The sequence below is a fragment of the Trichosurus vulpecula genome, chromosome 1 (genome assembly GCF_011100635.1).
Source record: "Trichosurus vulpecula isolate mTriVul1 chromosome 1, mTriVul1.pri, whole genome shotgun sequence".
Classification (NCBI taxonomy): domain Eukaryota; kingdom Metazoa; phylum Chordata; class Mammalia; order Diprotodontia; family Phalangeridae; genus Trichosurus; species Trichosurus vulpecula.
In genome coordinates this window covers 360,937,465-360,954,453 of record NC_050573.1, presented here as the reverse complement: position 1 = coordinate 360,954,453, position 16,989 = coordinate 360,937,465, and the positions used below count along the sequence as shown (strand labels likewise).

The 16,989-nt window shown below is 39.9% G+C and overlaps 1 protein-coding gene and 1 pseudogene across 1 annotated transcript in view; both read left to right on the top strand.

The window, feature by feature from the left end:
* AHRR (aryl-hydrocarbon receptor repressor) overlaps nt 1-1,783 on the top strand; it is a 249,273-nt gene extending 247,490 nt beyond the window's left edge. The window contains exon 10 of the mRNA XM_036742143.1: nt 670-1,783. Within this exon, the coding sequence (XP_036598038.1) occupies nt 670-1,783 (1,114 nt within the window). The remainder of the gene's footprint in view (nt 1-669) is intronic.
* A 9,729-nt stretch (nt 1,784-11,512) lies between these two features.
* Nucleotides 11,513-12,152, top strand: LOC118838472 (annotated as a pseudogene).
* The last annotated feature ends 4,837 nt before the right edge of the window (nt 12,153-16,989 follow it).

The following is a 16,989-nucleotide window of genomic DNA, read 5'->3' as shown; positions in this document are numbered from 1 at the left end:
CAACTTTTCAAATGGGAAGTTAATGAAGCATGGTATGAAAAAAATATATCATTTAACACCTAATTACATTAGAATATAATGCTGTAATGTCAGTGAAAGGTAGCATCGCCTAAGGATAGAGCATTGGCCTTGGAGTCAGGAAGATGAAGCTCGGTTCCTGCCTCTGACGTTTAATAGCTCTGTGAGAGACAACGCATTTCATCTCTCTGTTGGGTTACTCTTCCCAGTTAGTGTACTAGGAAACTCTGTAAGACTACAAATTACAGAAGAGTTGCCAGGGTACACTGCAGAGGGATTTTCCAATTCCTAGGTGTTCCCTCCATTAGTGAAATCACAGATTCAGAATGAAAAAAAAAAAAAGGTTTTTTTAGAAAATGGTGTCTCATTTATAAATTGTTTCATTTGTGCATGTCATAATGTCTCACCCCTAATTCTGCTGTAAGTTCTTTGTGGGCAAGTGCTATATCTTACATTTCTTTTTGATCCCATAATGCATAGAACAAAAAGAGTACTAGATGAACTCCCATTCATTGATTTGTTGGTATTGGAGACAATTAAAGGAAACTATTGCTTGGTTTTTGAGACCTGCACTTAAAGTCGGTTTTAAAATGAACATCATCAACAGAATTCCTATCTATCATTTCATGGCTCATTTCTTTCTATTATTAGCAATAGGGAAGAGGAAGAACATCTGAAGACACCAGGCAGTACAACCAGTGGGAAAGGACGAAGAGAACCATTAATGTACAATTGTTCCATTGAAACACTGGGACCCATGAAGCATCTGAATTGGACAGCAGAAAAACATGATCAGGACGGTATAAAACTGAAGTTTGAACCAAATAAAACTGACAAATGTTTTTTACAAGAGGAGGCCCTAAGTTCTTGCATGCCTTATCCAAGTGTCCAAAACTCATGTAATACAAACAATATGTCTACATTCAGAAGTTCATCCAGTTCTCAAGCTATGAATTCACCGCTAAGTGCCTACCCCAACCGAATAATCAGACCTTTCTATAATGGAGATCAAAGTCATTTAAACCCTCCATCTAGTTGCCATCCCCATCAAGGTGGGATGGAGAATTGCCAGTCTTGTCCAGGCTTTCAGCATCTTTCTGTGGGAAGCTATGCTTCAGAAAATGTCAAATTGCAAAGTGCATTGATACCCCCAGAAACTCTATACAATCAAATGTTACCTTTAGATATACCCATCAAAATGGAAAATGATTCAGATTCTGATAATGGAATCGATGGCTACCCCATTTCACAAAACCAGATGTGGCTAGGGGAAAGCAGTATGGTCAAGAGACATCTTCTTAGTTTCCCTAACAGGGTGCATTTTAAAACAGAACCAGATTTCACTGAGCACTTATCTCCTTGTGAAAATCCCAAGCATTATGCTTATCCTCCTCACCATGGACAGTGTGTTGTGAGCACTCATCCCAACAATAGAGCCATCAGTAGATCCAGCAAAGAGATCCCGCCATTTTACTCACCAAACTGTGCCTATCTGGAACGCATGCATGGCCTACAAGACACAGAATACTACAACCACTTGTATAGTCCCAGTTCAACAAATATGAAGGGACATACGGAGCATCAGCCTTATAAGCTACAGTGTGATTTTAAAGCTCCTGGAATGGTCCAGATGATCAAGCGTGAACCTTTGGATTCTCCTCCATGGGCTGGTCATGGCCAAAGTGGTGTTCAAGTGATTTTTCCTAAGAATGCCTTATCAACCCTGATGCCTCATAAAGCTACAGAATGCACATTCTTACAATAGTCTCATAGCCATTTCTGATGTTTTTTTTAAAAGCTGTGCCTATTTTTTCAAAGTGGTGTCCAGCATTTGCAAACGTATTCCCTCCAACTCATAGATTGCTTGAAATGTTTGTTCTGAGTTTGGAGGCCTGCCAAAGAGTGAATTTCCTTTATATGACACATTTAGGTTGTCAGATTATGTTTGAAGCCATTTTTAAATGTGGCCTTTTTTGCAGTGTTGCACAACTTCAGCTCTGTCTGATATCAGAATGCCAGGTATTAAGAATGCTTACATCTGTGTGGTCTTAAGTACAAAATATATTCAAATATATCTGTGTTTTCTTTGAAGTATTAGAACTAGTGCTAAAAAGATTGAGAGCTGGATCTCTTCTGCATGGCCATGTTCTCTTCTATGTACACACACAAAAAAGCTAACTCTCAATGACCTATCGTAATTGGACAGTGGCAACATGGAAAACGGAAATACTTTTAGGCAATAGATTTGAAATCTTCCTACACTGACCTTTTCCTAATGACATTTCTTTGAGTTCACTGATTCTGTTTCCTTTTGTTTTCTCTGGCCATCCCCTGGCAGCAATACCAAGTTAGCACCAAGAAAAGGTAGGCGCAAAGAGAAGCAAAAGACTTGGAGAGATAGGACTAATTGGGTGGTGAGACTCTGCAGTACATTTTACTGTATTTAAAAATAACTTTGAGCTCTGTTCCTGGAAGTGATTTGCAATGTGCAGAAGGATCAGCATTATGTAAAAAAGTGTTAAATGAGTCATAACACTACCTTGCTATTTAATACACAGTCACCACAACCTGGCTGATTGTTGAAAGCCTATATGTGGAATATTACTAAAGTAAGACAGCCATGACTAAATGTTACTTCAAGAAATCTATCAAGGGCTTTTAGTGGATAGCTCAAAGAGGTATCAAAAAATGAGGTGCTCTTGCTCTTACTCGTAATAGAGTTTGAGGGGAAATATATAGACGTGGGATTTTATCATTTACCAGTAGAATCTATTACAGAATGCTAAAAATGTGGACAGGCATAGTGGATAGAGGCGCAGTTTCAGAGTTAGGAAGATCTGGGTTCAAGTCCTACCCCTGACACATACTGCCAGTACAACCCTGAGCAAGCCATTTAAATCTTTGTGTTCCCCCAGGAAACTCCCTGACAGTCTAAGTTACAAGTTGTGGATTTGCACCAGTGGAAAGAGTTTCTTACTTACATGGATGAAATTACTACAGGTCTAGACAGTACCCAGAGTGTTGTTGCATGTATCTGCTGTCTAATCCTTTAGGATTCCAATCCTAATCCAAAGAAGGGCCATTATAGATGGGATAGATTAATGAAATCTACGGGGTAGTGTGCTGAGTTTTCAATACTAAAAAATTTTCCCCAGGGTTCAGAGTGCATGCCAAGGATCCTTGCCACTCAGTAGTTCAGGGTAGGTAGGCCTAATGTATGAAAAACAAAGATGGAGAATGTTCAACATGACCGGAAAACCAAAAAAGAAAATGTAATGTGTTCCTGTCTTCACTTTTTAATGTTCTTGACTACGGGATCATAGTTCTGGAGCTAGATGTTGTAGAATCTTTTATTTCTCTTGTTAACTCTTCTATTAGGGTCTGGATTCCCTACCTTTATATAGTTGTGACACCCTATTCTTGAGCCTGCAACATTTCCTCTTCATAAAAATGTAGAGCATATAGCACTCTTATGATTAATTTTATTTTGAGAATTGCATAACAGCCCTGTAAGTAATTGGAACTGGGGCAAGTTTCAAAACCAGGCCAGGGGGATTATTGCTCGAGAATGCCAGTTAAATCCAAATCAGCTTCTATCCATTTTTTTGTTCCCTCAGATTATTTTAGTGTTTGGCTACCATTCTGATGTGGAAGATATTTATCTGAATGTATCTTCTAGCATGATTTTAAAAAATTGTCCTCCGCCTCTCCTTGGTTTTGCTAAATCAGTCCCATGGTCTAACTTCAGGAGCTTTTATGGTGTGGCAGCCTCTGTTGGGCCAAACTTGGGTCCACCCTGGCCCCCTCCTATTCCCAGATCATAGGATTAGAGGTTTTGAATTTGAAAAGACTTAATGATCATGAAGTCCAACCCAGATTTTAACCTAGGTTCTGTAAGCCCAAATCCAATACATTTTCCACTATCACAATCCCCTTTTTACACTGCAGTCTTCCCTTCACTGGGAGCATTAAGCTTCACTCAGGGATGCAGGCAATGACAGAATTTCTTTCCATTATTACTAGTGTTCATAGCGGGCTTTTCCCACATGTTCACTGACACCAGATTGTAGGACAACAGAAGCTGTTAGTCTCTCTTGGCTAATCTTCTTGTTTTCCAAAGGCCTTTTAGTAGATCTTCCCACTACCAACCCTCACTGTTCTGTTGATTCAGATCCCCAAGGCCAACCTTATGATAGAGTACAGCAAGTAGAATAATTTGTGTGAGCATGGAGGGAAGGCTCTCTACCATAAATTTCTCCTATAGCTGCATGAGTTCCTATCACTTGCAACTCACTCCTTTATGTTGGGTCTTGTCCTCTCCCTTTGGTGTTTTCAAATGAAAAATGATCCTAGGAGGAGTAGCACAGAACATCCCTACTGTCTTGATTTTATTGTGTATCATATTACTTTCCTTTGTATCCCACAGACCAAGGCAGCCATGGAGTATGTGATACCTGGGAAGAGGGAGAAAGATGATAAAGGACTTAGAGAGGAAAGGAAAAGGATATGGAAAAGAGATGAAAGAGAGACTTTTCCTACTCCAGAATTTTACCTACTTACAAAATTTTACCAGACCTTCATCCCATCACTGTCTCTTTATTTGACTACAAAGCATATATTAGTCTCTCTTAGAGAGTTCTAGATCTCAAATTTCAAGACTAGAATATAGTCACCATGGCACCCAGGGACAAAAACTAGGAGCATTGGGTGCAAGTGGCAGAGACTCCATTTAGGCTTGAAAAACTGTCGTACCATTTGAGCCCAAAAGTGGAGTAGGAGGCCCCTACAGGGAGTAGTTTTCCTTTCACTAGAGAGGCTTCAAGTGAAGGCTGGATGATCATTTGTGAGGGAGGTACCCTGTTAGGATTTAGTCTAGATGTTCCCCAAGATTCCTTCTAGCTCTAAGATTTTATGATCCTGGGTTCCAACTCACCTTCTTTTCCATGCAAAACCTAGTTCCTGATCCTTGGAAAATCTAGTTAGATAAGTCCTAATTATAACTGCACTTTCTTTTTAAAATGGTATTTGAACTTGAATTTCCTACATTTGCCTATTACCTAGATTTTCCTCTCCTTGTTCCTGATTGCCACTGTTTTATTCATATACTCACTCTCCTCTCCCTGCAGTGTAAGGCTACAAGCCTCTTCCTTGATAGCTTTGTAATCTGAGCTAAAAGATGAGACAGCTCTTTGAAAAGCTAAAAAGTACCACACAAGTATAAAATATTAGTGTTTTGGAAAACTTATGAGTGATATGAACAACAATATGCTGTACTTTGGGAAAAATGAAACTATTTTCGGAAAATTCACTTCACATTTTCAGGCTGCAACAAGGTACTTCAAAACATCTGAAATCTTATGCCCAGAACAAGTTCTGCTGTTGAGTGAAACACATGTTTCTGCAGCCCAGGTGGTAATCAACTGTCTTAGCCAGAGCAACCAAACAAGATGCTCTTTGAGAAAAGTCACTCTCAAGGGAGCTGACAGTTTCAATGTAAGCACTTTGTTGTTTGTACTACAGCCCAGCTTTGAAAATGGAATCTAGGAGATGAAAAATTGGTCATTTCCCTTTTCAAAAATGTGTTTTCTGGGGCAGCTAGGTGGCGCAGTGAGTAGAGCACCAGCCCTGGAGTCAGGAGGACCTGAGTTCAAATCTGGCCTCAGACACTTGACACATGTGCTAGCTGTGTGACCTTGGGCAAGTCACTTAACCCCAATTGCCCTGCCAAAAAAAAAAAGCAAAAAAAAAAAATGTGTTTTCTGTGGTGCCAATTTCAGAATTTTTTTTCCTGTTTTATGTCACTTTTACAATACATGGCTGAAAAAATAATTATAATCCATTGTAATAGTAATGAGGAAATGGGGTAAAGAAGGGAGATCAATAACATGTGTATTTTATATTTTAGCAGTTTCTTCTAGAAGGAAAAGTTTCATGATAAAGGCTGTAACTTTATTGCTCAATGTTTTAAAAAAAAAAACTGGTGCACTATTATGTAACTTTGGTAGTATTTTCCACCGCTTTTAGAAAGCTTTCAAATGTATCTCTGAGACTGATTTGCATTTAATTCTTAATGCCAATGTAAAATAAAGCTTTTGTTAATATGTTTACCTAAAATGGAAATATATAAATAATTTTTTAAAAGATCAATTTAGTTTTTTTTCAAGTATTTGTCGAATGACTGAAAGACCAAAATAGTCTCAAAGTACTAAAGAGCATATGTAATAACTTCAGAAGTGCTGTCACTGACGACACTGATGAGGTGGGAACTCACGGGGTGGGACCAGAACATTAAAGGCCCTAGAGACTGTGCCATATGTTGAAGCATCTGGGGATATTTAGTCTGGAGGAGAGAAGACTTGATGACATGATAGCCGTCTTCAGATATTTGAATGGCTGTATATGGAAAAGATTGTGTGGCCTAGGAATAGCTGATTCAAGTTGCCAAGAGGCAAAATATAGTTTCAATGTAAGGGAAAACTGAAAATTGGAACTGTTCAAAACTAGAATGGGCTGCCAGTGGGGTTAGCGTTTTCTTTATCACAGGAGTTATAGTGAGAGCGGATGACTCAGTTCTCAGGATTCCAGTTCAGGTTTAGGTTGGAGTAGGGCAGGGTTTCTTAGCATTTGTGTGTGGTATCATGACCCTCTTTGTCAGTCAAGTGAAATCTATGGATGCCTCAGAATAATGTTTTTAAATGCATAAAATCACATTAGAAAGAAAACTGATTCTATTGAAATATAGTCATCAAGATATTAAAATATGAATTCACAGGCCTGAATGGTCTCTCTAGTTATGTGATTCTGAAATTAACAAAAAGAAACTGGTCATTCTACTATGCAGCTTAGCTGTCATGGCCAACAGAACCTTGTCTTCACAGGTAATCTGGGAAAGGAGAATCATGTTTATAGGATCAATGGTAATCTTAATGGAATGGAAATGGGTAAGAAGTCAAGGGAACTTAGTTCTTTAGCTAACTGTCACTCAGTCAAATGACTTTGGACAAATCACCTAATCCTTTGGAGCGTGTTTCCTCAGTTGTAAAAGAGATGGTAATACCTACCCTACTGTAGGTAACAACAGTGCTACTTGCAGCTGCTGCGGGGGGTGTAAAGACCAATAACACCAGCACACAGGAGGGCTGCTAGCACAGATTCTTTTATCTGCTTTTCTACTTCAAAGGGGTCAACAATCTTACTTTAATCAAATGTGTGTGTGTGTATAAAATTCACTTAGTTCAGAGGAAAAGTCAGTACCCTGAACTTCAGAGAAAATACAAACAGGAATTACAAGCAGAAATTATATAAACAGAGCAAAAACAAACAGAAAGACCAACAGACAGGGCTTCCAACTGTCTAACTAAAAGCAATACATACGTAGTTACCAGAGAGAGAAGCACCAACATCTGGGTTTTTCAAAGCTGGTGGGGAGAGGAGGGAAGGGGCTCCTTAATGTGGCTACATCACATGAACACTCTTCCAATGAGTGAGCCCCCAAGCAAAATGCTAACCTCAGAGTATATATACCCTTCTTTAGAGCCAGAGGGCATCATAACCCTAGTGACTCAGGCTTCCATGTGATTCAGGTTCAAAGCAGGTCACATATGCCTATTAAGGGGCAGGGAAGATCTTCAAATTGTATTAACATTACACCTACTAACCTCACAGGGTAGTTGTGAGTTTGTGTAATATAATAAGTGTGAAAATTCATTGAAAATTCTACAGTGTCATTATGGTTCCTACTCTCTAGTGCTGCATTAATATCGCATCAGCACCCATGGAAGGATTAATGGCAGAAGTTTGTGCTGCTAGGTACTTATCGCCCTGACCTGTGTGATTGTAAGCAAGTTACTTAGTATCTAGCCACCTTAGTTTCATCACTTAAAAAGTGAAGGGGTTGGTCCAAAGGGCTGAAGGTACTTGGTCAGGGTTCCATGAGTAGTGACTACCAGAGCTTGGATTTAAACCTTGGGAGTGTGACTCCAAGTGCCAAGTCCTTTCCACTGTTATTGAACAGAATCATCTAGAGTTAGCCTCAGTTCTTCTTTTCACTTTGCCTACGTTAAAACCAAGCCTTAGAGGAACTTGGGTCTAAGTTGCCCCAGTGTGTAAGTAGGTAAATTTTCTACTGACTAAATATTATAAAAATCCTAAGTCCTTAGGTTCTCATAGGTAGAGGACTTGGTATTGGATTGAAGAAGGTGATTCTAGACAATTCACATGGAGTGGTACATTCGTTATTAGAGATCCTAAATTTAAACCCTGGTTCTTCCATTTTCTACCTTTATGATTTTTGGTTTTTCACCTCTTAGGTTACAACAGATGACAGTACATGATTAAATATCAAAATAAATGCTTATAGGCTATAAGTATTCAGAGAAGGGGAGAACTGCAGCCTGAAGTAGTCAAGGCAGGAGACATGAGATTTGAGAAGGATGCCAAAGGATTTGGATGGGCAGAGAGAGGGAAAAGCATTCCAGGTTGAAGAAACATCATGAGCAAAAATAGGGGCTTTTGACAGACAATGAGACTGGCTTGACTAAAGTAGAAGGTCTGAGTAGTGGCCCACCTCTAGGTGGACCTACATAGGCAGTGGGGTGGTGGGGACAGGGTAAGAATTCTTTGAATGTCAAGCTGAGAAATTAAGATCAATTTTGTCAACAAAAGGAAGTCACTAGAGTTTTCTTAGCAGAGGAGTAACATTACAAAGTTGCTATTTAGCTATACTAAATCTAGTTGTAGTGTATAGTATAGTTTTGTGGGGCAAAAGTGGAGGCAAAAAGTTTAAACTTATGTGATCATCTAGTCATGAGGTGAAGAAGTCCTTGAGTAAGGTAGAAGTAGTGGGAGAGTGAAAAAAAAAGGACATCTATAGGAACTATGAAGAAATACTTACTTTACTGGATTCCTACCAGCTTCTTAGGGGGTCATCTCCAGTCGTCCTGATACATATCTTGCCATTGGGCTCAGATGGCTCCAGAGGAGAAAGTGAGGCTGGTAACTTTGCACAGCCCTGCCTCGCTGTAATCCAATTCACTTGCAAGTAATGGCATCCTCTTCCTGATGTAGTCTTCTTTAAGAATGAAGGACAAACAACAACCAGCTTCTTAACTTTTCTTCCGTTCTTTGATTAGCCAATAAAAACTACAATATGATTTCTGAATTTTCAAAAATCCCTTTTGTTCCAACTGCTGTTCTTCCCCAAACCCTCCAGTCCAGCCCGGTAGTTTATCTTACTTAACCCAATTTCCTGTAACAAGTGTCCTAGGAAAGCATTGAAAGAATACAGTGGGAAGGTAGGAAGGAATTATATTCAACTTAACAAACATTTATTAAACACCTATTCTGAACACTAGTGCTAGGTGAGAAATATAAATAAGACACAGCGCTTGTCCACGTGGAACTCACATCTAGTAGGGGGTGAGCACTATGACACCCAAGTTACTAAAATATAAAATAATATATAATGGGAACCTCCCACTCTAACCTATGGAAACTAGGTGGCGAAATGGATAGAGCGCTGGTCCTGGAGTCAGGAAGACCTGAGTTCAAATCCAACCTCGAACACTTAATAGCTGTGTGATCCTATAAAAATCTCTGTTTGCCTCAGTTTCCTTAACTATAAAATGAAGGTAATAAAGAGTATCTGCCTTGCGAGGTTGTTGAGAGGATTAAGTGAAATAATATTTGTAAAGTTCCTGTAACAGGTGCTCTATAAATGCTTATTCCCTTCCGCTGCATCGCACTATGCTTGGGTTCAATATAGACGTATGAAAATAAGAAGTCATCTCAAGTCCTCGTCTAGTGCAGCCTCTACGCATAGACCAGGAAAGTCGCCAGAATTTTTTTTTAAAAAAGGATTATCTAACTGAGTAATGCCAACAAAACATAATTGACAGGAAAAGCCACGCAATCAAGTCATGATGAACAAGTCCCTAACAAGTTCCTACACCAGTAGGGAGAGGAGAACGGGAGATGTGGAGGCGGATCGGGAGGGTGGGACGCGGGACGGCGACACATTCCGAAGCAAGTATTCCTGACCTTTTTTATGTCACAGACCCCTTTGGCAGTCTGGTGAAGCCTACGAACCCTGTCTCAACATATTGCTTTTAAATGCATTAAATAAAATGCCTAGGATTGAAAAGGGAACTACCTTCCCTCTGATAGTCATTTCCTATTTATCCTGCATATCTGCAGGCTTCCTTGAGGTACATTTGTCGGCGGGTTGTCTTCCCCACTGGACTGGGCTACTAGAGGGCGGGGATTGTCTTTTGCCTCTTCCTAACGCTTAATAAATGCTTATTGATTGATACTGAAATGGAGTTATCAAAAAAATATATTTAAAAAAAACCAAGTTCATGGACCCCAGATTAAGAACTCCCGACAGCAAAAGAGGGGCTCCTCTGAAGGGTGCCAGGTCTAGCGCTTGCGCAGACGCGCCTGCCCAACCTGTAGCTCCTGGCCCCAGCTGCGCAGGCGCCGGCCACACCACGGCCTGGGCCGCCCCTCCTCCACTTCCACAAAGCGCGTGCCCATTCGGGGCCGCGAGGACCGGTGGCGGGAGAGTTGGGTGTCTGACCGCAAGATGCGCGTGCTAGCTGGCCCGTGCAACTGAACTATTGAAGTGGAGCCGCTGCACCACGCGTGTGTGGGTCCGCCGGGCCCGGGCCACGGCAGCGGTGGCCCCGGCAGGCTCATCAGCCTGCATTCCCATGGTTTGGGGAGCCGTGCGTGCCCTCCGGAGGCCGCCCCGTACCTCCACGCGTGGGCCTGGGTCTGTGATGGCCAGTGCCGCCCTTAAAGCCTCCTCTCCTAACATCCTTGCTCTGCTTTGCGGGCCGAGCCCGGAGAAGGATGCTGTGAATGACCGTGGACTCAACTGTCGCTTCATTCTGCTGTTTGTAATTGTTATAGGTGCTGCCAGCAGCAAATGATCGTGCATGATAATTCACACTTAGAGAGTATTTTCAATAAAACCTCCAAGTTGCTATCCTTGGTTTTTGTTTTTTTTTTACCTCTGAGGAAAGGGAGTTTCAATTAAGTAACCTGGCCAGTAAGCATAAGCTAGAACCTTGTTTCCCTACTCATATACCATCTACCAGTTATGGAAAGGATTTTGTTGAAAATTGGGTTTTTAAATCCCCACCTTCCCTGGCGTCAAACAATTGTTCTATTCAACTAATTGGAAGGTGTTGCATTTTTGTCATTTTTTAATAAATGGGCTTAAAGTTCAATGAAACTCTTCATTTGGAAGATTGTGTAAATAAGTTGTAAGATTATATTGCCAGGTTTTTTTTTTTTAAGGTGGACATTTATCAGTTTTTAATAAGTGAACAATTACTTTGTCATGATCCTAGACGGATTAAATATCCAAGAGGAGAAGGTGGTCAAAAATCAAGAAGGATGAGGTTTGAGAAAAATTCATCAGAATTTGCAATTAAGAAATCATTGGTACTCTCCTCCCTCTGCTCAAATCTCCCTTACCCTTTGATACAAAATGGTGCTATGCGTCTCTAAGAAGAGGAAGTTTGTTACTGATGACATCTTCAAAGTCCAAGTGACTGAATTTCTCACCAGAGAACTGGCTATTCTGGGGTGGAGCTGTGAGTTACCCCAATCCGGACAAAAATCATCTTGGCCACCAGGACTCAGAATGTGCTCTTTGAGAAAGGTCACTAAGATTTCCTGTAGCTCAGAAGTTTGGCTTCCTTTGTAGATCTGTCCGGTGAGAAAATGGCCACTAGAGGTCTCTGTACTATCGTGTAGACAAAGACCTTCTTTAGCAGCTTCTGCACAGATCCTGCTGTGGCATCCTTAGCCTCCTTACGGAGAGTGTGGTGAAAGGCTGCCAGGTGGTGGTTCCCACAAGCCCAGAGGCCAGGGGTCCAAGTTCATGAAGTTTGTCGTTGGCCCTGTAAATCACTATGTTGACGTTGCTGTGCTCCATCCACATCCTCCTCAGACAGCGTGTTTTGGACTTTGAAGTCAAAATCATGTTGCCCTAATAACCAAGTGGCAAGATTTGCCCTAAGAAGCTCCGGCCTGCCTTTGGGAGCATGATAGAGCCCAAGGGTGAGATTTTTCCTACTACTCCCATCTCAGAGCAGAAGCATAGGAGGAAGCCAGAACAGCTATGATAAATAGTCACTCCCCGACATAACAGGACTCTCTCATACTTGCAATGATATGCCCAAAGGTTGGGTTTTTTTTTAAATCCCTTAAAAAATAAAAAAATTTGAAAAAATCCTTTAAAAAACAAAATAAAACAAAAATATGCTATTGGTAACTTGGAAGCGAGCAGTTTAATTGAGTGAGGGCTCGACAATGATTAGGATTGAGAGACTAGAAAAACAGTGGGTTTGTGGAGAGAGATATTGTAATGAGCTCTGTGATACCAATCATATCCTGTGCATGCCTGCTAATCCTGTGCATCTTAAGTTTTCTCACCAAAAATGAAAAGGGGTTGGGACTCTTATTCAATAGTAACTGCCCAAGAGCACAGACTTCTGCAGTAGCCATGAAGTAATATTGGGAGCAAACTTTGGAGAAAATGAGGGGGTAGGATTTTGCATGGCCTGAATATACGGCTGTCATACCTAAACCAGAGAAGGATAAAGTGCAAAAGAGTTATAGACCAATATCATTAATATTGATTCACAAATTTTAAGTAAAAACTTATCCAACAGACTGTATCAATTCTTCTAAGAAATCATTATAACCAAGTTGTATTTAGACTAGGATCTATTTATGTATATATGTAAATATATAATGCTTATATATTTCTACCAGGATGTATTTATATTATACATATATATTCATTTATTTATACATACATATCAACATATACTATACACACGCATATATGTTTATGCAAAGATGTATTTATACAAGTTGAATATTAAGAAAACAAAAAATATAATTTATATTGAAAACAAAAACATCCAAACCCACAAGATTATCTCAAAAGGTGATAAAAATGTCTTTGATAAAGTACCACAATCATTTATACTAAAACAAACAAAACCCCCTACTAAGTATAGGCTTAGAGAGATCTTTTAAAAATATCATTTCTAAAACCAAAAGCAAGCATCATATGCAAAGGTGATACCCTAGAAGCTTTCCCAAAAATTACAGAAATAAAGCAAGGATGGCCACTGTATTAAAATTATATTTTCTTCTAATGCTCTGACCACTACCTCCCCTCTTCTAGTTAGTATAGTAAATAAGTTTGTAAGTAGCCAGGATAACGTAATAATAGCAGGAAGTAAGATTGCAAAGGCGAACCTAGAAGTTTTACTGCCTGATTTCCAAAAGACCAAAGGAGCATAGTGTGCAAACTGTATCGTGTAATAACTGAAGATCATATCCTAAGACTATGTGCTAAATCAGGTGAAGCCAGCTTGACCTTGCTGTCAGGGCCTTTTCATCCTATAATCTGTAAACCTCAGATAAGCTCCAGACATCCACAGTAAGGCCAGCAGAACACCAAATGTTTCTGATAACTTTAAGGTGATATGGGTATGTTAATGAAATAACCCGAACGTGGCACAGATAAGTTAGTCTGTCAGCCACAAAAACCCTATAAAAATGAGACCTTAAATTCCTGGCCTCCTGCCTTCCATCTCTGTCTGGGTCCATGCTGCTGAGCGCTCCCAACTCCAATCCATTGTTACACAGGTGACTCTCTGTGCCTCTCCCCCTCCCCCTTTTCTTCCCTGTGTTGCCTGCCTTCCTCCACCACCCCATCCTCATCCCCATCCCCATCCCCGTCCCCATCCTCATCCTCACACCATCTGCCTTTCTATCCCTCCACCTGCCATTTTTCTCTGCATGTCCTGTGTTGTTGCTCTGGTATCCTCTGTGACTTATTAAAGTGCGATTGAAGCATAACTTCCCACTGCCATTATGGTCTTTCCTGTCAAGTACCCAAAGAACCAGATATACAAACCCCATTTAGTAATTTCATAAATAAGTTCATAAATTAATTAACAATTTACCCTTTCTCCCTACTATTATGTGACATTGTTCTTGAAGTGCTAACAATAAGACTAAAACAAAAGAAAAATTAAAAGCATAAAAATAGGCAAAGAGGAGATAAAACTATCTCTACTTCTATTGACAGAACGGTTTACTTAGAAATTTCTAGGGAATCAGCCACCATCTGGGGAGGTGGTTCCTGTGGAGAAAGGGCAAGCCATGTCCATCAACTGCCAACCAATGACCGACCTCTCACAGGGAATACAAGGCAGCTTAGCTAAAGCAGCAGAACACTGAAGGAGAGAGAGTGGTCGGCATGTGCGGAGTAGTCAAACCACTACCACTTCCCTGATTGAGATAGTACGGGATCCTGAACCCAAGAACTTTTGGAATAACAATACTTCTAGCTGGGTGCTAGAAGCCATCATCTGGGGAGCAACCTCTGTGGAGGTACAGCCTGGACGCTGCTCCTGTAAGTGCTACAGCCACATCTATTAAAAGCCCTCAAAATACAGCGTTTGTCACCAAAGTCCTTGGCATTATCAAATGATTCCACATCAGAAACTGACATGATTTCGTCAGTGGAAATAGCATTAAAGAAGAGCCATTATTATGTGCTTTGAGGCCGCATCCTGGGGACCATGGACCTTTCCAGCTGACTTGCAGCTGAAACCTTTCGGGTGTTGTCTCCCCCTTAGAAGGTGAGCTCCTTGAGAGCAAAGAGTATCTCGTTTTTCTATTTGTATCTCTGAATCAGTAATTAAGGTGGGACTTTCTTTTACTATTTTCTCTTTTAGCACTTATTTAATCAAGTGCCCTTGATGAGTCTGGCCTTTGTCTCTTTAATTGGATCAGGAGTCATTGGTTTGTATTTAGTGTTACTAGCGATTAACTTTCCCACACCCTAAATGGGATTTTTCACTGTTCTTCGTTTGAGTGCTTTTCAGCACTGAGGTAATCAAGTGGCCCAGGGCCCTGAGCCGGGTAGGTAAGATCTGAGATTCTCTCACTCATAGGCTTGGGTAGCTGTTAACGAGAGCACCCCCCCCCCCGATTTTGAAGAAACCCAGATGTTTGGTTTGGGGGCACACTCATGGAAGGAGTGTTGAGACTCTGGGCAAGCTGTAACTGTCCCCTGGCTTTGCTAACCCAGACCCATTGGTTCTTCTCTGGTAACTATGTATTGTGATTTGACTCAGATTAGGTCTGTCTGTTGATGTTTGTAATTTCTGTTTGTATTTGCCCTGAAGTTCAGGGGTCTGATCTTTTCCCCCTGAACTAAGTGATTGCTATATGTATGTTTAATTAAACTGAGATTGTTAACTCCTTAAAGTTACTTTCCTTAGAAAAGCAGATCAAAGAACCTGTACTGCAGCTCTTGTTGCTAGTCTTGTTTAGTCTTACACCCCACAACAGCTGCTAGCCAAATTGTTGCTACAATCCCTAGCACCTAGCATGGTGCTTTGCACATATTAACTGCTGAGTAAATACTTTATTCATCAGAAAAGATTCTATTGAAACAACTTAAAGAGCTTCAGCAAAGTTACAGGCTACCAAAAAAAATCCACAAAAATTAACAGCATTTCTACGTAATGATAACAAAATTCAGCAGGTGATAATAGAAAGAGAAATTACTACAAATAACTACAAAAGGCATTTTTAAAAAGTGGAGATCAATTTACCAAAGCACCTAAAATATTTATACAGATTCAATTACTTAAAGAAATTCAATTCCTTAAAGAAATAAAGAACAACTTAAATAGCTGGAGGAATATTAAGTGCTCATGGCTAACTCTGCTAATATAATAAAAATGACTGTGTTACAAAATGTAATTTATAGTTTTAATGCTATACTAATCCATATGCTTATCTAACAAAATTCATTTGGAGAAGCAAAAGATCTAGTAAATCATGGGAAGTATTTCCAGACCTCCAACTACATCATAAAGCAGTAGTCATCAAAGCAATTTGGTATTGGTTAAAATATAGAGTAATAATAGTAAAGTATAGAGTAAAGTAAAATATAGAGTAAATCAATAGAGCAGACTAGACAAAGAGAACCAGGAACAATGGAACTCAATATCCGAGTGTTTGATAAACCAGAAAACATTAATTGCTTAGTAAAAAAAAAAAATGCCTACTTAATAAAAACTGGGAAAACTGGATAACAGTCTGGCAAAAATTAGGCTTAGGCCAACATCTTATACCATATTTCACAAAAGTTTAAAATCTATATTTGACCTTAATATTAAAGATCATACCATAAAAAATTTCAAACAGAAGCAGATCAAAAAGCTTCTACAATGATGGGTAGGAGATATACGCTTAACTAAAAAGGACAGAAAAAGTTACAAAAGATAAAATAGATGCCTTTGATTACAGACACACACACACACACACACACACACACACACACACACAGAGCCATTTCCCAATATCTAAGTGGTCAAGAGATGGAAACAAACCGGTCTCAAAATAAGAACTGCAAACAACTGTATGAAAGAAGGCTTCCATTCACTAATCATAAGAAAAGCACAAATCAAAACAACAAAAGTTTCACTTCACACCCAGCAAATTGGCAAAGATGACAAAAGACAGGGATAGTCAGTGTCCAAGCTGTAGGAAGACACGCACCCTTGTGCCCGTTGATGAAGCTGAGAATCAGTACAACCTTATATTGGAAAGCAAGTTGGAATTACACAAATAAAGTGACTAAAATGTCGATATCTTTTGTCCCAGAGATTCTACTACTAGGTTTATATCCCAAGGAAGTCATTGACAAGAAGAAAGTCCCAATATATATATATACCGAAATATTCATAGCAGCACTTTTTGTGGTAGCAAAGAATGCAAAACAAGGTGGATGCCCATCAACTGAGGAATGGCTAAACAAACGGTGGTAAATAAATGTGTTGGAATATTACTGTTGTAAGAAAATATGATGAATATATTAAAGCATAAAAAGATTTACATGATCTGATGCAGTATGAAGTAAAC